Source organism: Octopus sinensis, linkage group LG5 (genome assembly GCF_006345805.1).
Source record: "Octopus sinensis linkage group LG5, ASM634580v1, whole genome shotgun sequence".
Taxonomy (NCBI): Eukaryota; Metazoa; Mollusca; class Cephalopoda; order Octopoda; family Octopodidae; genus Octopus; species Octopus sinensis.
The window spans coordinates 72187563-72212692 of NC_043001.1; the positions used below are offsets into that span (position 1 = coordinate 72187563).

Consider the following 25130-nt stretch of genomic DNA (forward strand, 5'->3'; position numbering starts at 1 on the left):
TTGATGTGTTTATATATACTTACATGTATATATACATATACACACACATATATATACATATACATATATATGTACATATATATATATGCATATATATATATATATATGCATATATATATATATATATATATAAAAATATATATATATATATATATATATTGAACAATATTTTTTAAAAAACTAAAAAAAAATTGGGGGGCTTTTGAGAGAAAAATGTAAAAACAAAAATCTTGCATCTGAATAAACATTTTTTTTTTCAGTCTTTCTTTGATGTGCAGGACTGCATCAATTGCTGCAGCCTTTGTAGTAATGTTATTAGAAGAGAATGTTGTCAAGTATTGGTGGTTAGTCAAACTGGAATTCCTTAGTAGAGAAGGGAATGTGAATTTTTTTTTACGAGGAAAAAAAAAAATGAATTTTAGAGGTGGGGAGCGGGGCGCCATGCATGAAAATGGGGTGAGGAAAAAGAGAGAATGAGGGAGGGTTATAGTTTGATTGAAATGACTTGATTTTAGTGTATTTCAACAACACAGTTTGTAGTTTCACTTTTGTATAAAACTAAATTGAAAAGAAATTAAAAATAAAGAACCTCCTCCAAGACAGAACAACCAAAATATTTCCATAGAGTCTGAAATAAATGTGTCTGTGATATATATGTCCTCCATTTACAGATTGCCCTGTCACACTGGGGCTAAACTGTCTGTGTTTTTTGGTCAACCCGTTTCATTGTGATAGTTGCCAATAGAGGCTTGTCTGTAATGTGTTGTACTTTTTTTTCAACGCATTGTGGCAATATTTCGATGTGTTGTACCTTTTTATCACAGTTTGTAGGCACCAATTTGCTGAGTTCCCGTGATGAATAGCCAAGCAACATCTTGAGGTCACACACAAATTTGTATACAAATCGTTTCCCATGAACCTAAACAAGAAAAAGAGAAATGTAAAAAAAAACAAAACAAAACAATCAACCAAAGAATTCATAACATAAAAATAAGTTAATCTTTTTGACACAAACCCACCAAAAACTGCCCTTGATTCTGTGAAATGTTTACATTTAAAATTTAAACCTTTGAGCATAAGTTTAGCCAGAAATGTTAACTTTACTAATATTTACTAACACATACACTGAGTATTTCACGTGTTAAAGGAGTTTTAACATCCACACAAATTATCTTATTAGAAATGTTAAAAGTAAATTTTTGTGGTGTAAAAAAATCTGGGAAGGTGTGCATATGACAGAGAGAGATATTCAAACAAGTGGTATTAGCACATGCACACACAGACAATTAGCTGAGTACATGTGTGTGAAAGAGTGAGAGTATGGCTATGTGTATATGTGAATATGCCATTAGTCTTCATGTGTGTGGAAACTAAAAGAAGACTTTTATGAAAAATAGTGTTTATCCTCAAATAAACACTATTTCAGTCGTTTCAGTCATTGGCTAAATTAATATGACTTATTTCGTTGTGTTGTATATGATGGAGTATACAAAAGTAACCGGAAACATTCTCTGTGGGACAAGCCCATTGTAGTTCAGGCTTCCGCCAGTAAAGCCGATTTTACATAACCTTGAGGCATCAGTCTGCCAACTGACAGCATCAGGAAAGGTCGTACTTCCACATAGTGCATCTTTGTTTTGCATTGCTTCTTCCCTGTTGATCAATTTTTGCAATGGCTGAAACAAAAGAACAATGTGCTTCCATGAAATTCTGTTTTCTGTTGGGGAAAACAGTGACCGAAACAGCTGTCATGCTTCAAACAGTTTACAAGGATACTCTCATGAGCAAAACACAAATTTACGAGTGTTTTCATACTTTAGGAATGGTCACTTGTTGCTTGATACCAACCTCGTTCAGATATGATTGGTGTCTCCTGGAGCTCCTACCTACAAATTTTGAGCAAGGAATTGCGAATAAAAAGAGTTGCAGTAAAATTTGTGCCTCGCTTGCTCATGGAAGATCAACTGAAAGAACAGTTGGAAGTTGATCTGGACCTTTTCTTGAAGGTCGCCACTGGTGATGAAAGCTAGTGTTATGGCTACAGTCCAAAAATGAAGCAGCAATCAAGTCAATGGAAGTATTCAATGTCACTACGCCCCAAAAAAGCACGTCAAGGGAAGTCCAATGTCAAGACAATGCTGATTTGTTTCATCGATGCAAAAGGAATTGTCCACATAGATTTTGTTCCTCCTGGTCAAACTGTTAACCAGACATTTTACTTGGAAGATCGGAAGCATTTGCGAGATGCGGTGAGTTGAAAACACCCCAACCTATGGCAAAGTGGAGAGTGGTGGTTTCATCATGACAATACACCGGCACAACCACCTTGAATTTGAGACAATTTCTGACCAAAAATGGCTTGACCCCACTTATCAAACCTCCCTGTTCACCTGTTTTGCAGATGTGAAAGAGGTGAAAAAAAACAAAGAAAAGAAAACCATGAAACATCAAAAGGCATTACTTCAGGACTGTTTTGAACAGTGGAAAACATGTCTGGACCAATGCATTGCTTCAAATGGCTTATGCTTTGAAGGCGATAAAAGTGTAAACATGTAAAAGTAAGTGAATAAAATAACATTGCAAAATTTCGGTTTCTTTTAGGTACCCCCTTGTATATGTAATTAAAAATTGTATATATTATTTGCATCATATATATATATATATATATATATATATATATATATATACATATATATATAAGTATTGTATATATTATTTACAAGAGTGGCTGTGTCTAAGTAGCTTGCTAACCAACCACATGGTTCCGGGTTCAGTCGTCCCACTGCGTGGCATCTTGGGCAAGTGTCTTCTGCTATAGCCTCGGGCCGACCAAAGCCTTGTGAGTGGATTTGGTAGATGGAAACTGAAAGAAGCCTGTCGTATATATGTATATATATATATATATATATATGTATGTGTGTGTATATGTTTGTGTTTGTCCCTCTAGCATTGCTTGACGACCGATGCTGGTGTGTTTATGTCCCTGTCAGCAAAAGAGACCGATAGAATAAGTACTGGGCTTACAAAGAATAAGTCTCGGGGTCGATTTGCTTGACTAAAGGCGGTGCTCTAGCATGGCCGCAGTCAAATGACTGAAACAAGTAAAAGAGTAATTATCATATATAGTATATATACTACTTATAAATAAGAAGTTTCAGCGGTGGTGCCCTAGCATGGCTGCGGCCTTCGGGCTAAAACATTTTTAAGGATTTAATACCACACTGGTGATTGTTTTTCATGAAACCACGAAATATCCATGGAGTCAGCTTGTTATCTCTATTCTTCCAGCATTATTTTGCTGTTAATAACAATACCATTTCACTTTTCTCCCTATTAATTCAAACCTGCCCCACCCCCATATTTGTACACCAATTAATCAATCAAGGTTGATCACATTTAAATATGGTAAATATAGTTCATTGTTTGATATTCCCTAATCAAAGAACTTGCTGTTTAAACCAGGACCGATATAATGTTTAATTAGAATAATAGATTTTAAGGATATAGACAAAGATGATGTCCAGGGTAGTTTTGACTGAAGAGACACAACCAAGTCGAAACACCACAATATCTCAGAGTCTGTTATCTTAATGAATTGAGTGTATTATAAACACACACTGTCTAAAAGAAGTTGTTCCCCATAGACAAAATACAACAGTATTTAGCATATTCTATCCACATTTGAATCTGCTTGAAATGTATTAAGAATGAATATGTACATCATTGGTTATTTTGCTTTTTGCTTTTCTCCATGCTCATGATGATTAATTAACTTTAAGATACTTTCAGACAGAATAAAAATAACACGAAACTGAGTTATTTTCATATTAGTAGAGGTATACGAATTAATGCCCTGAGACTTTGGTATCAAAGGTAAGCAGGACACATGAAACATAACGAAAGGTAAGATTGGTGAATTGGTGACACACAAAACAGTTTCTGGTATTTAGTTATGGACATTTTAAGCTCCGAATTCATATCCCACTGAGATCAACTTTGCCTGATAGGTCCAATCACATCATCTAGTCTGGATATATTTCATTACTTGTTTTTTTACCCCTTTCTTTCTTTATTGCTATAAAACTATCAATCCATTTAATACAATAATCTCATTATTTGATCAATTGTAATCATGTAATCTAAGAGATCACCAACATAGTTATGTCCCTTGAAATTTACTGATGTTTTTAACAATCTGCATGTTATAATAACAATTAAAAACAAACCAACGCCATAACCTACCTTTGCAATCATGTCTCCATCATAATAGTACCGTAGAGCACGACTTAGTTTCTCATAGTTCATGGTTGGTTTGTTTTTACGCTGGCCCCACAGCTGAGCCACCATCTCAGGATTGTGTAATTTGAATTCTCCGTCATCTCCAACCCACTGGATAATCTCTCGATATTCCTTGTCAGTTAACAGCTCCAATAAGAACTGCCATAATTGAATCTGACCGTTGTTGCCTACAGAATGAACAACAATAAAACATTAATAATAATTGTCTGATTCTTAATAACCACATCTGATATAAGAAAACTTCTCATTACCAGTTATATTTTCAGACATGTAGTCAAAAAGCTTACTTCCCAACCACATGTTTGCAAGTTCAGACCTGCTGCAGAGGATCTTGGGCAAGTGCTTTCTACTATAGGCCTGAGCTTAATTTCCAAATGTATTTGGAAGACAGAAACAGAAAGAAGACCATTATCTGTGTGTGCACGCATGCATGTGTGTGTACACGTGCATATGTGTTTGTATGTACCCTTGTCCTGACATCACATAATGATTGTATACAAGCATCACCATCATGTAAGTGGTGCTTGCCTCCAATCTTTCATGAAAAACATGTCCAGCCATGGTGAAATATTACCTTGCTTGGAAACAGGTGAAGGCTGGCAATAAGAAAGGCATCTAGCCATAGAAAATCTGCCTCAACAAATTCCATCTGACCCATGCAAGCATCGAAAAACGGGCATTAAAACAATGATGATGGTGATACAGATAAATATCAATCTTCACATGAAACTGAGTGACTGATTTACATTAAACTTATGGTCATAAAAATATTTTATCCTGCTTACCTGTTCTATTACCAGGTGTAATCCTTTCTTCACCTGTAATCCTAGTTAATCGAGGTCGTGGCGTCTTACTAAGAATTTTTCCACCTGTCAGAAAAAGAAACATACAAATAGACCCACCATGTATATTTATCATTACTAGTACAGTCTTCAAGAAGATGATGAGAGTATTGAAAAATCAAAGTAAACCATGTGTGAATGTAGTTACATCTGTAAATATGTCTATCAACACTAGGTTAACTTTTAGTAATGAGGGTGAGTGTTCTGCATTTATAGGAATATATTAAGAGAGTTAATGAAATAGGAATAATGAAGAAAAGGTTAAAATTATGTTCTTTATTTTTGCCTTTGTTGTGTTGTGTATGTATACAGTTTTATGTACATAAAATGTACTACACAAATGTATGTCTATCTATAGTAATGTAAGGCACAACAATTTTTGTTATACAAAACTTATAATCCTTTACTAAAATTTTTAATGTTTCATTGAATCACTGAAGTCAATGTCAGGTCACCAAAAAAAATTCCCTCCACTCAACAGTGACGACATTTAAGTTGTTGATGAAAGTGAAATGGATAACAATGTAATCAAGACTGAAGATAATGATCTAGAGATTGACTGCATGCATGGAAGAGGGATGTTAAATGATGATGATGATGTATATATATTCATCATACACATACTACGATGCATCCTCTAGAAGCAGAGATGATTTAAATATAAATCAAGAATTTATGTTCTATAGTATTTGATTTACCTATATTTTTCTATGTTGTTCAAATACATACCACTGACCATTGTGAGTTATTCATCTCAGCATATATTTGTTTAAATTATGCAAATCATCAAGGCCATATATGTGTTCTATTCTTTTTTTTTTGTATAATTATAAGCCTCTTGGCTACTGGAGTTAAAGGTTGGACAATTGTCTTACTGATAATGGCAACTGAGCCTGAAACATATCCACACCTGTTCTCTTATCTCCAAAAAATAAGCCAGTTCTATTCCTTAATGGTATGTCAATCTTGAGATTATCTCCCCCTTCTCAAGTGGAACTGGTATATCTCATACTATACAGCAAATTCTTGATTTATTAAAATTATCTGTCTCCAGAGAATGTGTCATAATTACCAAATTGCAATTAAAACCAGTTCCATTTAATTGCAATTTGGTGATTATGATACATTCTCTGGAGGCAGAGATAACTTAAATAAATCAGGAATTTGCTGTATGGTTTTTGATATATCTGTATTTGTCTATATTGCTCATTTTTGTTTATATATATATATATATATATATATATATATATAATATATATATATATATATATTAACAATTGTATATAATATAAATAAATATTTTCAAAGTGGAAAAATTTACGGATTTTTTCTCTTACGAGGTTTTTCACGCTAACTAGTGATAATTTCTTTTAAAGATTTTATCCTCAATTGTTAATTTATATTTTTCACCGGAATAGTTCAATACTGAATTTTTATTCCAAGTAAGCAATTTGTTACCGAAATGCATTGCGAATAAGCCCGCCATTTTCATAGATATGTAAAGATAAACATTCGTACATGCTACGACGAATTCTACGGTTGGCTATCGAGCTTGTAACGTTATGTTTTTTCTTATATATCTTGAGTTTGTAGCACTGATGAACATACAATGCATATTCTGCATTAATTGCGAAATCACAGGTGATATGTAACTAAATTCTTTTTTTAAATGATTTGCTTTGAAGTTTTGCATTCGGTAAAATTTTGTTTATTTTAGTAGTTTTGACCGCATTGGTCCCTCTTTAGCGTGTGGTATCTACGAATAGTAGTACCCTTAATATAATATAAATATATATATATATGTAAGTGTATGTGTGTGTATTATAGTGTCGTCTGCCTAATTAACAAACAGGTCCTACAGTTACTTCATGGTTGAGTTTTTAACAGTGAGAAATATTGTTAAATTACAAATGTAGGAGCAGCAAGAAATATGTAAATAAGTATTTATTAACTATCTCTTTCAAAACAAACACATCATTAGTAAAGAGAAAAATATATTCAATCAAATAATTTGATTTTGCTACAAAATAAATATTACCAGTTTGACTGTGTATGTGTGTTTAATTAACATCTAATTAATAAAGAAATTAAAAATCTGAATGTGTTTTTTTTACCTGAATGACCATCTGATGTTGAAACTGTTATAGTGGTAATAGCATGTGGAGTTGGTTGTTGGAGAACAGCTGTAATAGAACACAGAAAACAACTGTTAATGGCAATAGTCTATAAATTCAATTAAATAAACAACAAAATGCCTTTTTTATTTTACATCTGTTTACCATGCTGGCCGGGAATAGGGTGGACAGATCGAGAGACAACATCTTGCTTGAACATTTCATTTTCAGTGTTGTTTCTATGGCTGTGTGTCCTTTCTGACAGCAACCACTTTACAAAGTATATTGGTTTCAAATTTTGGTACAAGGTCAGCAGTTTTGGGGAGGGGACAAGTCAATTACATTAACCCCAGTGCTCAACTGGTACTTATTTAATCAACCCTAAAAGGATGAAAGATAAAGTCAACCTTGCTGGAATTTGAACTCAGCATGTAGAGACGGACATAATGCAGAGTATATTGGGTGCACTTTATCATGACACCAGCACTAGAGAGGTTGTTGCAACTCCAACAAAATGAAAAGGTTCTCAAAACCCTACACTTAATAGAGTCAACTTGGTACATTATATTGTGGAACCAGCACTAGAGATGGTAGGGGCGAGAGGGATGACAAGACGAGAATAAATGGTGTGAGTGAGTGATGGATGTCAATACTCAATAGTCAGTGAGGGATATAGGTAGAGTGTATGGGAATATGTCTCTTAACCCTTTAGTATTTAAACAGGCTATGTTTGGCCCAAATAGTCTACCTGGTTCAAACCAGTCAGTTCTAGTTTTATACATCTATTCTACAATGTCATTCTAAAAAATAAACTTTCACATCATGGAAATTTTGAAGGAATAAGATATAATGAATTCCAAACGATGTGAATAAATAAGCATTACATATGACAGAGGGTTAAATAAATAAATATATATATATATATATATATATATATATATATATATACCGGCATATAGGACGCACTTTTTTCCAAAAAATTTGGCTCAAAAAAAATCGCCCTGCGTCTAATATGCAAAGTCAAGACCCTCCCGTAGGCTAATCTTCTCCCAGACGCTCACTAACCTAGCTTACGATAAGTATTTCTACCTACGCTAACGCCTTAATGATATTTTCCGTACTCATGCATCATTATTTATTTGCTAGTATTATTATTATTATTATTACTTTAAAATACGAATTATCGTAAAAATCAAAGCAATCTACCGTAAATTGTTAGGCTGCGATCCATGACACACATTTACTAATAACAGCTGATCGGAACCCTAACTCGATGCCATCTGACAGTGAGGAGTAAAACTACGGAATATACATGATCGTTGCGAGTTCGTGTATATACGGAGGTAGGTTGGATATCTTGGCACAACAAAGTTTATGATCATAACGAAACACACTACAACAGTACAAGCACCCTCACAGCTATGGCAGCAAAAAGATCAAGCTACAAAATCTCCTACAAACTACGAGTGGTAGATTATGCCAAGGAGCATGGAAATAGAGCAGCAGCAAGGGTTTTTGGGCCACCACCTACAGAAAAAAATGATACGTGTCTGGCGACAGCAAGAAGAGCAGCTGATGAGAGCACAGAAAGGTAAACATAACCTTCGTTGCCCAGCCCCACATTGGCCAGAACTTGAGGATGATATAAAAACGTGGGTGCTTGATGAGAGAAACTCAGGGAGAAGTGTATCTACCAAAATGATAATTCATGAGGCCATAAGAGTAGCAGAACAACGAGGGATACAGAACTTTGCAGGAACAGAAGGTTGGTGTTACAGGTTTATGAAACGGAAGGGTTTATCAATGCGTACAAAAACATCCATTGCTCAAAAAATGCCTGCTGATTATGAAGAAAAAATATTAGATTTTCATAGATTTGTTATAAATGCAAGAAAGAAAACTTGTTTTGAACTGGGCCAAATAGAGAATATGGACGAAGTTCCACTCACATTTGATGTACCATCCAACAGGATGTGAGTGTCAAAGGGTCTAAAACGGTTTCGATAAAAACCACTGGCCACGAAAAGACCCACTATACAGTAGCTCTGGCCTGTTGTGCTGATGGCATAAAACTGCCACCTCTTTTGATATTTAAGAGAAAAACTCAGCCTAAGGATAAAATTCCAAGAGATGTACTAGTTCATGTTCACGAAAAAGGCTGGATGGACGAAAATGGAATGAAACTGTGGTTACAAAATATATGGTCAAGGCGTCCTAGTGGACTATTAAGAAAATTTCTCTTCTGGTTTGGGATCAGTTTAGAGCACATAGAACTGAAGCCATTAAAAAAAGGGTGGGAGAATTGAAAACGCAGTTAGTTGTCATTCCTGGTGGACTGACGAGCCAATTGCAGCCTTTAGATGTGTCTGTGAATAAGCCATTTAAGCAGAACATGCGTGAACATTGGAACAAGTGGATGGCAGAGCCACATCATGCCCTCACACCCACAGGAAGAATGAAGCGGCCCACCATTGCTGAAGTGTGTGAGTGGGTGAAGAAATCTTGGGATGATGTTAGGCCTGAAATCATTGTGAAGGCTTTTAAGAAGTGTGGCATTAGCAATGTCCTTGATGGCACAGAAGATGATGCATTATTTGAAGACAGTGATTTCAGCAGTAGTGATGAAGATGATGAAGACTTTTCTGGTGTAGAAGATGATGAAGAGTTTTCTGGTTAAAAAGATGATTAAAGATGATTACTATTGTAATTTGTATGCTTTCCTTTTGTATGCTTGCTTTTATACAGCAATGTTTTCTGCTTTTGTAATGTGCTGCTAGACTGCTTTCAACAATATATGCTTAAATACACTTAAAACTTTTTTTCCTGAATTTGACCTGCTGAAATGAGGGTGTGTCTAATATGCCGTCAAATACGGTACATATGTGTGTGTGTAAAGCAGGTGAGAAAGGTTGGTTAACAAGGATAAGAGAGGGAGAGATAGTGTACTTAGAGAGATCAGATATATCTGGTGACATACCTTATTGCACTAGAAGCAATATACAGTGAACTAAAGAATCTGTTATTATTCTTAGTCACATCACTAGCATAGTACAGTGAGGAGAAGAAAAGTGATCAAGAGATGAACAATAGGTATGAGTGTTAGAGTTATGAGTGATAAAGGTGTGATAAAGACATGGGTGACAGTGACATAGGGTGATAGACAGGTGAGTGATACAACAGAGAGGTGAGATAAGAAGGACTAGTGTTAGAAAGATGACAAGTAATCAAGGGGACCAAAGATATATCTACACACACATACACACTCTCATGCATATATGCACATGTTCACATATATATGAAGTCTGATCAATAATTATCTGAACTGTTGCCATAGTAACAAAGCTAAAGCATGCCGAGTGAAGCTGTTTGGTACCGACTGACCTTGAACTGCTGTGCCTGTGCACTAAGTTTTAACGTTTTAGCTCACTTCCACTGTTTACAGAATAGCTTAGGAGGAAGGTGTGTAGCGTTTGATCATTGCATTGACTATGACAGAGAAAGTTGTCATGGCAATACCTGCTCAGAGGCCTATGCAAAGTTACAGAAGGTGTATGAGCTGCACACAAGTGTACGAGTGGTTCAGACGTTTCCAAGATGGCCGAAAAAATGTTGATATTGACGAATGTTCTGGGAGACCTCCAACCAGGAGAACTGAGAAAAACATCACAGATGTGCATGCAGCTGTGAGGGGAAATTGTCGAATCACCACCTGTGAGTTATCAGAGGATGTGTAGATTAGTTACAGTTCAGCTCAGTCCATTATCACTGAAGATTTGAGTATGAGACAAATGTCTGCCAAGTTTATGCCAAAACTACTTTCAGCTGACCAAAAAGAAATGAGTTTCAGTTGCACAAGATCTCCATGATTGTGTTGAGAACGAGGAAAAATTTTTGAAAACTTTGTGTAGGTCTCTGAGCAGGTATCACCAAGCTTTTGGCAAAATTTGATGCAGATTCTCTGCTCAACTTTCTCTGTCATGGTCAATGCAATGATCACACACTACAACCTTCATTCCAAGCACTGCTGTAAACAGCGGAAGTGAGCTAGAACATTAAAATTTAATGCGCATGCACAGCAGAGTTTAAGGTCAGTCTGTGCCAAGTGGCTTCACTCTGTGTGCTTTAGCTTCGTTACTATGGCAACAGTCCAGATACTTATTGATCAGACCATGTATACAAAATGATAAAAAAAAGATAGTTGTGGTTCACAATAAACAAAGAATACCCAGTTACCATTTAGTATTAAAATTGGTGTGTAAAAAATGAAAAATGTACTTACCAACAAATTTACATTTCCTTAGAAGCTCCAAATGTGTCCAAAATATATCGTTTCTATCAAATGGTATGTATTTGATAAATTCTTCGTGCTGTAAATCACACAACTGTTTGCCATTTAGTCGAAACTGGTTGATGTCTACTCCTTCTAAATGAAATTCTCTGCACGCCCACTGTATCCAATGACGGACATGAACTTCTGACCACTGAGCAGGATCTACAAATAACAGAAGGGTACATATAGTACAACTAGATACAATACAATACTAACAATAGGAAGTAACAGAATGGAATCCCAGTGATACTAAATGCATATTAATTCATAAGCCATACACACACACTGGATTGGTAACGTTTGGTAATGTAGCAATTAATGATTAAACAACTCACAATAATTCTTCACCTTAGAATTATACACAAATAAGTTAGAACAATGATTGCTTTTGATCTGATTTATGTTGTACAAGATTAATTTCTTGCAAAAGGATATAGTTAACTGATCTAATATTAACATGTTAGTGATAGCTATTTTATTGATTCAACACTTTAGGCACATGAGTGGCTGGGTGGTTAAGAAGTTTGTTTCCTAACCATGTGCTCTTGGGTTCAGTCCCACTGTGTGACACCATGGACAAGAATTTTCTACTATAGCCCTAGCCCAACCAAAGCTTCATAAGCAGATTTGGTATACAAGAACTGAAAGCATCTTGTCATATATATATATATATATATATATATCTATCTATATATATATATATATATATATATATATATATATATCTTTTGTTTCAGTTTTTGGACTGCAGCCCAAAATATACCACCTCCTTTGATATTGTCCTTCTCAGGCACATTTGACAGTAATCATCAACACATATTTAATAACAACTTTATACACTGACAATACATTGTAGCAGTAGCTACAACTTAGCTGTTCCACAATAACAACTCAGCCCCAAACCCTGTAGTTTGTGATTACAGTATGTTGTTCCATTTAATAGAAACTGGATACAGTTCTGAAACAAAAGGAAGCATGTTCAATATCAACATTCAAAAGATAACAATGCAATTAACTGCATGCATTGAGCCAATATAGTGACTGGTGCAGCACAGGTGCCCACAGTGGTCTTAGTTCTTTAATATTGCAATGAACTATGTCATCCATTTTTCTCTGGATGATTATAATCTTTACAACTTTCTCTTTAAATCTTTTGAGACTGCTCCTTATTCTAGGATGCAGATTTCCTGTTTTAAAGTTAAAATCTTCCATCAAAATATCATGTTAATTTATGTTTTAAATATTAGCTTAATAACGAAAAAACTATTTTACTAAATTCTTCATTATTTTCAAACTTAATTGAAAGACAGGCAGTAATTTCCAACACAACTATGGTAACAAAAGAACTAAACTTCCTCATTGAACTTGGCTCTCCTTTTGCTAAGCAAGATCATATCACCAGAAAGTAACAAAGACTTACCACGGGGTATTTTAAGTCTTTCTTGTTCTTTCCTGAAATTTTGATCAACAATCCATCTTGTAACATTTTCAGATTCTTCTGGCAATGGAATAACCACTTTTGTGGCCTGTGGCTGCTGAACTGTCTGAGTCGGTTCTGGCAAACTGGGAGGTGGAAGTACTTCTTCAGCAGGTTTTAAGATATCCAAAATATTGATTTTGGGTTTTGTACCTGAAAACAGAATTTAAAAGATAAACCATTTTTGCCATCATTAACAATTTTTGGATGTTGTCATTTATTTGAAAGTAAATATTAAAATATCTCCAATATTATGACCAATAACTTACAAAGCTGGCTAAAATGTCCTTTCTATCCCCAACCAAAAACCAAAGCCTGTCATTTAGAAAACATGGCCTCCAAACAGTGATAGCCAGAAAAATATAACTGGAAGCAATGATATTCCCAAAGCATTAATGTGGAGAGATGGAGATATATTGCGATTAATTACTAAAACAGTTGTTAAAAAAAAAAGGGATTTTTTTTTTATTTACCTGGTTGTGATTTCACCTCAAGGTTAATTTGAACCATTCCTTCTCCTTGAACACATTGCTCCACTAAACTTTTGCTGCTGTCCAACTGTAATCAAGTTTATTAAAGAAAATATTTTATTAATGATAAAAACAATGACTTCATATTACTATAAGTCTTTTATTGATGTAGTGGTGATACAGACTCTCCTATACACTCTTACAACAGCTATCCACCTCACTCCCTAACATTTCACCCCCACTATTTTTCTCTCTCTCTCCCCAGCTCCTTCCTGATCACTCCTACTCTCTCTTCTAAAAATGTGAGTAGTTATGTAGCTTCTCTGCAACAAGAAACATGTTTTCTTCTAGCCCTTTCCATCATACTTTAACTCTCCTCCTAGCTTAAAGCTGCCTCTTTCTCTATTGTATTCCCACTCAGCTGAAGGCATCGTAGTCTTGCAACTATGTAACTAGGGAGCAAACTTCTTAACCACACACAAAACAAGTTAAAAATAAGTCATTACATATTTTGCCTTTACTGGAGCATATTTGGCTTACAGCTGTTTCCAGTAGTTGTTATAGGTACATTAGTGATAGGTTTACTCAATTAGTCTATTGATCAATTGAGAAAAATTGGAAACCTAAGAAAATAATGCTACTTTCATCAGAGGTCATTCAATTTTTCTCAATTGATCAATAAACCAATTGAGTAAACCTATCAGTAATGTACCTATAATGACTACAGGAAACTCATCAGTGGTAGAAATGACCAGAGGTATGTTGCTTTCAGCCATTTGAGTCTGATGAATTGCTTCTATGTCTAAGCACTTTAAGTGCAAAACCAACGGTCACTCTCTGACCACCCATAGTAATCAACTTTCGTGATACTTGTGAAGGCCTGTTGAGGCAAGTGAAAATCAAAATCAAAATCAAATCAAAACAAATCAAAATAGATGAACATCAATGGAATTTGTATCTTTGTGGTACCAGTGCCGGTGGCACACAAGAGAAAACCATCCGAAAGTGGCCGTAGCCAGTACCGCATCGACTGGCCTCCGTGCTGTGGGCACATGACAAACACCATCCGATCGTGGCCGTTCGCCAGCCTCATCTAGCACCTGTGTCGGTGGCACATAAAAACACCATCCGAAGACCCGGCAAGACTAGTCAGGCCATAACCCATGGCCCCTACCTGGGACGTAGTCAGTCCACCTGTGCATACCTTCCTTCTTGTGACACTTGTGAAGACCTTTTGAGGCAAGTGAAAATCAAAATCAAAATCAAAACAAATCAAAATAGATGAACATCAATGGAATCTGTATCTTTGTGGTACCAGTGCCGGTGGCACACACTTTGTGGTACCAGTGCCGGTGGCACACAAGAGAACCATCCGAACGTGGCCGTAGCCAGTTCCGCATCGACCGGCCTCCGTGCTGTGGGCACGTAACAAACACCATCCGATCATGGCCGTTCGCCAGCCTCATCTGGCACCTGTGTCGGTGGCACATAAAAACACCTTCCAAAGACCGGCAAGACTAGTCAGTCCACCTGTGCATACCCTCCTCTTGTGACACTTGTGAAGACCGGTTGAGGCAAGTGAAAATCAAAATCAAATCAAATCAAAATCAAAATAGACAAAATAGATGAACATCAATGGAATTTGTATCTTGTGGTACCAGTGCCTGTGGCACACAAGAAATCCATCAGTGCTGTAGTCAGTGCGGTGGGCACATGACAAACACCATCCGATCGTGGCCGTTCGCCAGCCTCATCTAGCACCTGTGTCGGTGGCACATAAAAACACCATCCGAAGACCCGGCAAGACTAGTCAGGCCATAACCCATGGCCCCTACCTGGGACGTAGTCAGTCCACCTGTGCATACCTTCCTTCTTGTGACACTTGTGAAGACCTGTTGAGGCAAGTGAAAATCAAATCAAAACAAATCAAAATAGATGAACATCAATGGAATTTGTATCCTTGTGGTACCAGTGCCGGTGGCACGTGGCACACAAGAAAACCATCCGAACGTGGCCGTAGCCAGTACCGCATCGACTGGCCTCCGTGCTGTGGGCACGTAACAAGCACCATCCGATCGTGGCCGTTTTGCCAGCCTCATCTGGCACCTGTGTCGGTGGCACATAAAAACACCATCCGAGTGTGGTCGTCTGCCAGCCTCGTCTGGCACCTGTGTCGGTGGCACATAAAAAACACCATCCGAGCGTGGCCGTTTGCCAGCCTCGTCTGGCACCTGTGTCGGTGGCACATAAAATCACCCACTACACTCTCGGAGTGGTTGGCGTTAGGAAGGGCATCCAGCTGTAGAAACACTGCCAGATCTGACTGGACTGGTGCAGCTTTCGGGCTCCCCAGGCCCCAGTTGAACCGTCCAACCCATGCTAGCATGGAAAGCGGACGTTAAATGATGATGATGATATATATATATAGAGAGAGAGGGGGGGAGGGAGAGAGAGAGGAGAGAGAGAGAGAGAGAGAGAGAGAGAGAGAGAGAGAGAGAGAGAGAGAGAGAGAGAGAGATAGGGAGAGAGTGAGATAAAATTCACACATGAAAAATGCTTAAATACCAAAATTGTGTCTTGGAGGTAAAAACTATGTTCTGCAAGAGAACACTGCAGGCGGATTTCAAGAAGTCGTTTAAGTGTAGAAAGAGGTTCAGCAATGTCCATATGTTGAATTACTAAATTCTGGTATTGGGGAGGTGGATGTTCATGGATGATTTCTTCTTCAAGAACAACTCTGTAAGATAAAATTAAAAAAATGAAAATAAACAATTAATATTACTAATGAGGGAAGGAAAAAAAACTAACTAATTAAACACAAAGATGAAGTTTTCAGCTGTTACTAATTAATTCCACCTAATTAAAATGGCCAATATAAAGACCTGTTTTGATAATTTTCTAGATCTGTAACAGACAATTATTAAGAGTGGAATTTATTATTTATGTATTTTGTTGCAAGAAGTTTTATTACCTATCCTACCACAACCTCCACCGATATTAGTATAGATAAATAGTATTGCTATAGTAAGATTTTAAAAAGAAAAGAAAAAGATTACTGTAAAGGTAGGAAACTGGACAAGAGAAGTAGAGACATCTCTTTAAGCAAATGAATCAATAGACAAGTTTGTAGGAATCTTTATTCCAAAAGAAAGCAGGAACCAAGACACCTTTGACATTACAAAAACATGATTGCAAATGTAAACACAATAATCTAAAAATGATGCAGCTAAAGCATCTCAATCTATCAGATGACAACAGCAATAACGAGCTTATTGTATACAGTCCTCAGGTACATTACAACTTGTTGGAAAAGGGTAAAAGAGAGGACAGAAAGCTGATTATGTAAGTCAAGTAAAGAATGACAGCAATGAAAGCTAGAAGTACATGCACAATACACAAAATAAAACACAAAAAGTTAGAGAAGAGTGAAAGCATCATAAAAAGGAAAGGGTACACAGGTACACCAGAAGTAGCGTTTGTGAATTTCAGGAAGCATGGAATTTTTGAAGGATGCAGTGCCCTGATAGCTAACAATGGACATGACTAATTTATTACATGCTTTGACGATTCTAAGTGTGAAAAATGTTTCTGAAAGACAGGGAAAAACTATTGTATTTCTGCTCAATACTGATATGAAATAATATATTGCAATACAAGAGGAAGTCAGAAAGTATTGCAAATAAAAATTGCATTAATTTCTGACTAAGCCTTGTATATTAAAAACAGTAAGTCATCTCAACAACAGCTGTTTTATTTTTATAGGCACAGGTGTAGCTATGTGGTAAGAAGTTTACTTCCCAACCAAATGGTCTTAGGTTCAGTCCCACTGTATGGCACCTTGAGGGAGTGTCTTTTCCTATAGTCCTAGGCCAACCAAAGCCTTATGAGCAGATTTGATAGATGGAAACAGAAAGAGGTCTGTCATGTGTGTCCGTCCACCACCACTGCGAGACAACTATGTAGGTTGTTTATGACCCAGTAACTTAGTAGTTCAGCAAAAAAAAGAGACCATTAGAATAAGTACCAAACTTTAAAAAATAAGTATTGGGGTTGATTTGTTCAACTTAACACTTCAAGGTGGTATCCCAGTAGGGCCACAATCTAATAACAGAAAATAAAAAGATAAAATAACCTAAGTGTTTGGAGAACTCTGTTGTTATGAGCAAGCCACTGGTATCACCTTACTTGTTCTGATTATTTGATTAACTCCTCAATTGCATCACTCAAATGTTTTACAAATATTTATCTCATTTTTACATACTGAAATGCTTTAAGCAAACTACAAAACTTTTGCAGCAGAAAGGTTTTGTAAAGTTTAAGAAAACATAAGTTACAGCCTATAAATATTGAGACATTATACTACATTAGTGATTTGAACATTGAATGTGATGGAGAGAAGTACTTGGTTTAAGTTCAATTAAAATGTCATAATTCTATGAATGAAAATAGACAGAAAGACAACATTACTCATCACTGATAGCAGCAATTGCAGCAACTTCATCAGGGTTGAGCGGAGATTTTGATTTCTCCTCGTCTTCTATTTGATTTGCTTCCATAATTGCAGAAATAGCACGTTTCATACCTGCAAATATTGAAATAACAAATAATTATTTACAAAAAAGTTGACCATCAGATAATGACATAATAAAATTTTCATTGAAAATATTTCCTTTAATGAGAGCAAAATCAATTTATAACAAAGTGTTTATTTGGGGAGGGTCATAAAAAACATACAAGTCGTTTGTTTATATTTTACTTCCTTATGCTTTGGAAAAAGAACTAAGTGAAATATAAACAACTGGTGAGTGTGTTTACAAGCTTTATTAATTATGATTCTTCCCAAATATAGCAATATTAGTTTCAACACACAATTTCAGATCAAAATTCTTGCTAAACAAATTAAAAATTAATTTATGGAGAAATTTCCATTCAGTTCAAAGCAGACAGTTGTCTTTGTATTCCTTATTCAATCAACTATGGAACATTAATTCCTTCACCATTTTCACTTTTTGGTATGCTAGTTTACACTGTACAGAATTCAAAGAGAAGAACTTATGCTAAATCAGTCCTGTATCTAAACTATCAGAAAGTTTTAAAATAACATTGGAGTAAACATTTTCTATGCAAATGATACTAAAAAGTGCTTGAGGAAAAGTAATGGATACTAGAGAATACTAAACCATTTACAAATAGAAATACTGGATATTGGAGAAGATTAAACTATTTAATAATCCTGAGGTTAAATCTTAGCAAAAGTAACACTATTTGAATTTTAAATCAATTTGAATTAAATTAAATAAGTAGCAATATGTTAACAGGAAAAGTCAACAGTCGAACCTTTTAATCCTTTGAACTCAAAAGTATGCTTTAGCAGGTACAATTTGAAGATAGAAAAACAGGCAGCCATATGATTTTGTATTTACAGCTGAAAATAATGATGTTTATGACAATTAGCACACAAAATTAAGAGGCTGCCAACTTTTGCATCTTCTAGGAGCACAGTGAAACAAAATTGCACCCACTGAAGCATACTTGTGGGTTCAATGTGTTTAAAATGTTTTGAATTATGGGGATGACTCAAATATTAACATAGCTACCTACATGGCAACACTTGTGTATAACATTTAATGAGTTTAATCTGCCTTTTACTTGTTTTGGTTATTAGAGAAGTCATGCTGGGACACCACCTTGAGTGATTTAGACAAACAAATTGACTGCAGCATGATTTTTTCTAGGCCTATTGATCTCTTTTTACTGAACTGCTATGTTTACAGGGACATTAACAAACAACTGTCAAGAAGTGGTCAGGAACAAACAACACACACACATACATAAGGGAAAAAAGTAAGAAAATAAAAAGCTTCTGACAATGCAGAAAGTTTTACAAAACCTTTATATTTCAGGTGCAAAGGCCCATCATCAGAAGAAAAACAGCCAGGGAAATGTCCAGTTATGCAGGTTCTGTTAAACCATTCTGTTAACCTGCATGACTGGACATTTACTCAACTGCTTTTCTTCTGAAGATAGGTTTTTGCATCTGAAATATGGTTTCGTAAAACTTTCTGCATTGTCAGAAGTTTTCTATTTTCTCTTTTTTCCCTTCTTTGATATTACAATGCTTCAAGTAATCTACAACACGTATATATATGACAGGATTTTTGCAGTTGACCAAATTCACTCACAAGGCTTTGCTTAGTTGAAGCTATAGTAGAAGATACCTGCCAATGGTACCATGCTATGGGAAGTAAACTTCTTACCATACAGCCATACCTGCACCTGAAAAAGTATTCACAATGTCCCTGGGTGGACGTTTATGTAAGAAATCTAGAGATGTTAGTATTATTCAGTACACAACCTAACTTGCCTCATACCACAACTAAATATATAAAAGACTATCAAGTTACACCAATATATACCTACTAATATAGAGAAAACTATTTTGGTGATTTCTCTATTAACATAGATCAATATTGACTAAGCGGTGGGTTAGTGGAAGGCATGGCATTTATTGATATCTCTTTTGTGTTGTTCTGAGTTCAAATTCAGCAAAGATCAATTTATCAGATAACTAGACACCTATATAGTCATATATATGTATATAAACACACACATACATGAAGATATTCATACACACACAGACAACTACATAGACATAATTGTGCTCAAGAAGTTTGGTTCCAAACTACTGGGTTTCAAGTTCAATTCTACTAATGTAAAATTTATTTCATTATCTCATTAAAAAAAGGAGGTACCAAAAATTTCATGGCTAATTTTTATTTTATTTTATGTTTTTTGATGGTGTAAGAAATTTGATTTTTATTAGTAGGAGAACAACTTTTATAATCCCATGGTTACAAAGAGTTTAAGTAAATTGGATAGACTAAACTCCAAATATCCTTGGCAGCTAGTTCAATTAATAAATTACTGGTGCATTAAAAATGTTTTATTTCAGTGCAACATACACTGTTTGCATAGGTCAAATGAGATTTGTTAAGGCAGAATTTCTGCAGCAGGATGCTCTTCTTGTCACCAAACCTCACCTGTTTCCAAGCAAGATATTTTCTCTTAGTCAGGATATGTTTTCATGAAGATTACAAACAAATGTCAGCACTTGTATGACAGTGACACTTGTCTCAAACACACACACACACACACATGACAGATTCACTCACATAGTTTTGGTTGCTCTGGGGCTATAGTAGAAGGCATTTAACCAAGAGGTAATGCAATGGGACTGTGCCTGACACCATGTGGTTACAAAGTGAACTTAATCATACAGCACTTATGGAATATATGCCTGCACTTATGGAATATATCTATAAATTTTAGCCAACACTACATTTAGTATTTATTAATAGTAGACTTACAAGTCACAGGCGATTAAAGAAGATCTTCCAATAAGGAGCAAAGGGGTTGGGGGTCATACAAATTTCCTTTAACAACAAAAAACACATTCATTAGATACATCAAGAAACTGTTATCAAACTCTCCTACAAACATGAACATTAAGGTTGATACAAATACTAGCCCTCACCATAACTGAAGATCTCTCCTGACAAACATCCACAACATTATTTAAACTTAGGACACTGTCTAAATAAAAGATGTGTTAATTTCAGCTGGAACAACTTTGATCATAGATCTGTTGGATCAGTGCTGAACAACAGTTTTTCTGACAGGAAGTAAACATATGCATCCTAGTCATGTTTGTATGAAAAAAAACAGATTCAAAATAGTCTCAGAAAGAAAGAAATAGAAACTCACAATAAAGAAATTGAAACAATATTGTAATTAAGTTACTTAATAAGAGCTGAATTAGTAGCCCAGAAATGAAAATATTACTACTGAATTAGTAGTCCAGAAATAAAAATACAGTCTCCTTCTAAGTGACAGAAATAATTAAAAGACTGTAATGCTGTTTTAATAAACTATAAAACTAAATGCTGCAACTGTGTTTATTAAATGTACTTGCCAACTTGCTTCAGCATGTATTGCAATTAATTGAAATAGCAACAATAGGATATAGGAGAGAATATTACAGAGCACACGGGAGAAGAGCTGAATGACTTGAAATTAGAATCAATAAAGGATTTGAGATTTATATGAGGTTCTTTGTTGATGTTATTAAAGAGAAATTAATCCAGTGGTGACTACTGAGAGTAATCTCTTATCCAATGTGTAGGAAACAAGTTTAAACATATATCATTGTAGCTCACAATTTTTCATTCTTTTTAAAATTCTAATACACAAATCTATTCATTCTTTATGTAATATAAAAATCTTTGACAACAGAAGATAATTAACTTAATTAAATGCTAATAGAGAGGAAAATTTAAAAACACAATCTCTAAAGCAATTACTATGATGTTATATTTACCTCTAAATATATATATAAACTAAATTTCCATGCCAACAAGGGAGACCTTTTACAATCATTTGACCTTTTAGAAATAGCAGCCAGAACGTTCAGAAAATACACCCAATTTCAACATCTTAAAAAAGAAGGAAGCTGAAGAAGTTTGTGTATTTTCCAAAGTAAAAAAGATTCAAGTTGAAATTTCATTTAATAAATTAGGCAACTTGGTTCATTGACAACACCAGTCACTTCTCGCTTTCATAATTAGTTCTAACAGAGGCACATGGTCACAAATTTAGAGGTAAGTGTTAGTCAGTAAGACTCAAATATAGGAAAAACTGAAACTCTAAAAAATACAATCACTAAAGAAAACCAAACAATAGAAGCTATTCATTTAAATGCTAACCTAGACGGATCTACAGGATCATAAAATACTGATTATATATATATATATGAAACAAGTAAATATATCTAATAAATATACACACATATATAAATATATATATAAAAATATACTGAAACAAGTAAATATATCTAATAAATATATATATAAATATATATGTGGATGAATTTGCAAAGTTAGTGATGAACATGTGTACAATGCTGACGAGACTGCCTTGTTTTGGAGATGTATGCCAAAAAGAACTCTGACAACTAAGAATGCAGAATCACCATCCGGGTTCAAAGTTTTGAAGGATCGCGTCCTGGTAATGTGCTGCACTAATGCTGTGGGTACCCATAGATGTAAGTTGCTTGTTATCGGGAAAAGTTTACATCTGAGGACCTTCAAAGGAATGACAGAGTTTCCTATCCATTTCCATGATCTCAGGTTTAGTCCCATTGCATGGGAACTTGGACAAGTGTCTTTCACCTTCTACTACAGCCATAGGCTGAGCAAAGCTTTGCGAGTGGATTTGGTAGACAGAAACTGAAAGCCTCGGGCACACACACATGTGTGTGTGGACCCTTATCTTTGCATCATGTGATGGCTGGAAATGAGTATCACCATTGTACAAGCAATGTCCTTTTCTAGTCTTCTGTGAAAAACATGTCTAGCAACAGGAAATATTACATTACTTGGAAACAAATGAGGGTTGATGACAACAATGGCATCCAGTCATAGAAAATTTGCCTCAATATACTCCACCTAACCCATGCAAGCATGAAAAAGTGGATGCTAAATGATGATGATGATAAGATATATATTATGTAAAATCTAAAAGGAAAGTGGGAAGGCAGTTCCTACAACCCTTTACAAGGCTTCCAAGACTGCAGGAAGTGAGGAAGACCTCCTCAAATTAGGGACCTAGTCCAAATGCTTGCAATAGGACACTTAAGATGCCAAGTGGTGGTGTTAAACTTGGTGATAAAATAAATCTACCACCCAAATAGGTTATGGCAGGATTTGAACTCAGAACTCAAAAGCCAGAGGAAATACCACAATTCATTCAATTCAACATTCTTATAGTTTCACCAATCCACTACTCTGAATTGGTACTGTGCTCTGAATTCAGAACACAGCAAATAAGAATTCTTTCTTTCTTTGTATGTATGTATGTCATTATTCAGTTTATTTCAAAATTTCTTACCAATAGAGGAAGAACTAGTTTCTAACCTAGATGCAAGGCTCCTTCATTGGAATTTCAACATCAACAACAGAGTATGTATGTATGCCTGCATGCATATGCAGTTGTATATAGATGGTTGAAGATGGGATGTACACATTTGATATGCTTCTTTATTTATGTTGCTGACGATGAACCTTTTGTATCTGGTATTCTCATAGTTCCTAAGTTGTCCTTTACTGAGATCCTAGTTCTCGTCAGATTAAACCCTTTAGCAATTAAACTGGCCATATCCTGCCCAAATGTTCTATTTTTTTTTAATGTTAAAACTCTCCAGATCCAAGCATCTCACATCTACCCTACAATATCATTCTAAAAATACACAGTCACAGCATTGAAATCACAAGACTACAAGATAATGCATGATTAATTCAAAATAATGTGAATAAATAGATATTAAATTTGAGGAAGTAATCTAAATACTAAAGGGTTAAATTTATTCAGAGAATCTTGGCTTCTTGGTCTAATCGAATTTTGATCTACATATTATATATTGTATGATTGTCCTACAATGTGAGGGAGGCACTTGTATAGGTGTTTATAGTTTGTTGAAGTTTTGCTGCATATGTAAAAGAAAATTGTGCATAAAGATTATTGCTTAACAAGGAGAGATTAATAGATAAAGTATAATTTTTGTTCTTTGTGACCAGTGATGGTTTCAAGTACAGTTCTGCAAGATAACAAATATCTATTTATTTTTTCTTACACCAATACTCCATACATTTGCAGCAATTAAGCTGTGATCCACTTCATGGTACACATTTACAGCTAAGTGTCCCCTGTCAAACCAGATAGCATCTGTGTCGGTGATAAGACACAAAACATTAACCCTGCTGACAGAGAGGAAGTCAATACACTACTAGATCAGTCAATCAATGATAAGAAACTATATTTAGACATGATCAAAACCAGGAAAATAACTTTATTTCATTGATTTGCTTCTGTCCCCAGAAATTATTAACAGTTTGCTACTGGGCTAGATTAAGACTCAATAATCAATAAACAGAGTGAGTTGTATAGTGACACATATTGATTTCTGAAATAAATACAAAGTCATAAATTTTAGAGGAGTATGATCGATGAAACCAAACTAGTATTTGACTGGTACTAACATCAATTTGATGGGATTTAAGTTCACAACATAAAGGGACATAACTAAATATGGCAAAACTAGTCCTCTGCTGCATCTTCATTACCACTATTCGTGAAGTGAAACATAGATTAAAAGGTTCAAGACTCAAATTTGCTAATAAATTTTACAATATGAAATGATAAATCTTGATGATTTATTTGAATAAAAAATAAAAAAAGAGAGCTCTAAGTGGAAAAGTCACCAGAGTTTTTAAACTATTTATTCATCTGACTGTGACCATGATGGAGCACCACATTAAAGGGATTTTAGCCAAAGAAATTGACACCAGAATTAATTCTTTGTAGGCCTAATACTTATTCTATCAGTGTCTTTTGTTGAACTGCTAAGTTATGGGGACGTAACCATACCAACATAAGTAGTCAAGCAATGGTGGGGAGACAAACAGATATACTCAAATATATACATAAACATATATAGGGAGAGTTTACGAAAAAAAAACAACAAAAGACGAAGACAGGTGGTGT

General features: G+C 35.2%; 1 protein-coding gene across 2 annotated transcripts in view; it reads right to left on the reverse strand.

Moving 5' to 3' along the window:
- Nucleotides 1-307: 307 nt before the first annotated feature.
- Nucleotides 308-25130, reverse strand: part of LOC115211646 (GA-binding protein alpha chain) — a 52252-nt gene continuing 27429 nt past the window's right edge. For both annotated transcript variants that reach the window (XM_029780280.2, XM_029780281.2), the window contains exons 2-10: nt 18000-18114; nt 16098-16269; nt 13536-13620; nt 13006-13215; nt 11535-11747; nt 7256-7324; nt 5085-5168; nt 4243-4466; nt 308-919 (exon numbers count right to left, since the gene is read on the reverse strand). In XM_029780280.2, coding sequence (XP_029636140.1) covers nt 692-919; nt 4243-4466; nt 5085-5168; nt 7256-7324; nt 11535-11747; nt 13006-13215; nt 13536-13620; nt 16098-16269; nt 18000-18112 — 1398 coding nt within the window. In that variant the 5' untranslated portion in view covers nt 18113-18114 and the 3' untranslated portion in view covers nt 308-691. The remainder of the gene's footprint in view (nt 920-4242; nt 4467-5084; nt 5169-7255; nt 7325-11534; nt 11748-13005; nt 13216-13535; nt 13621-16097; nt 16270-17999; nt 18115-25130) is intronic.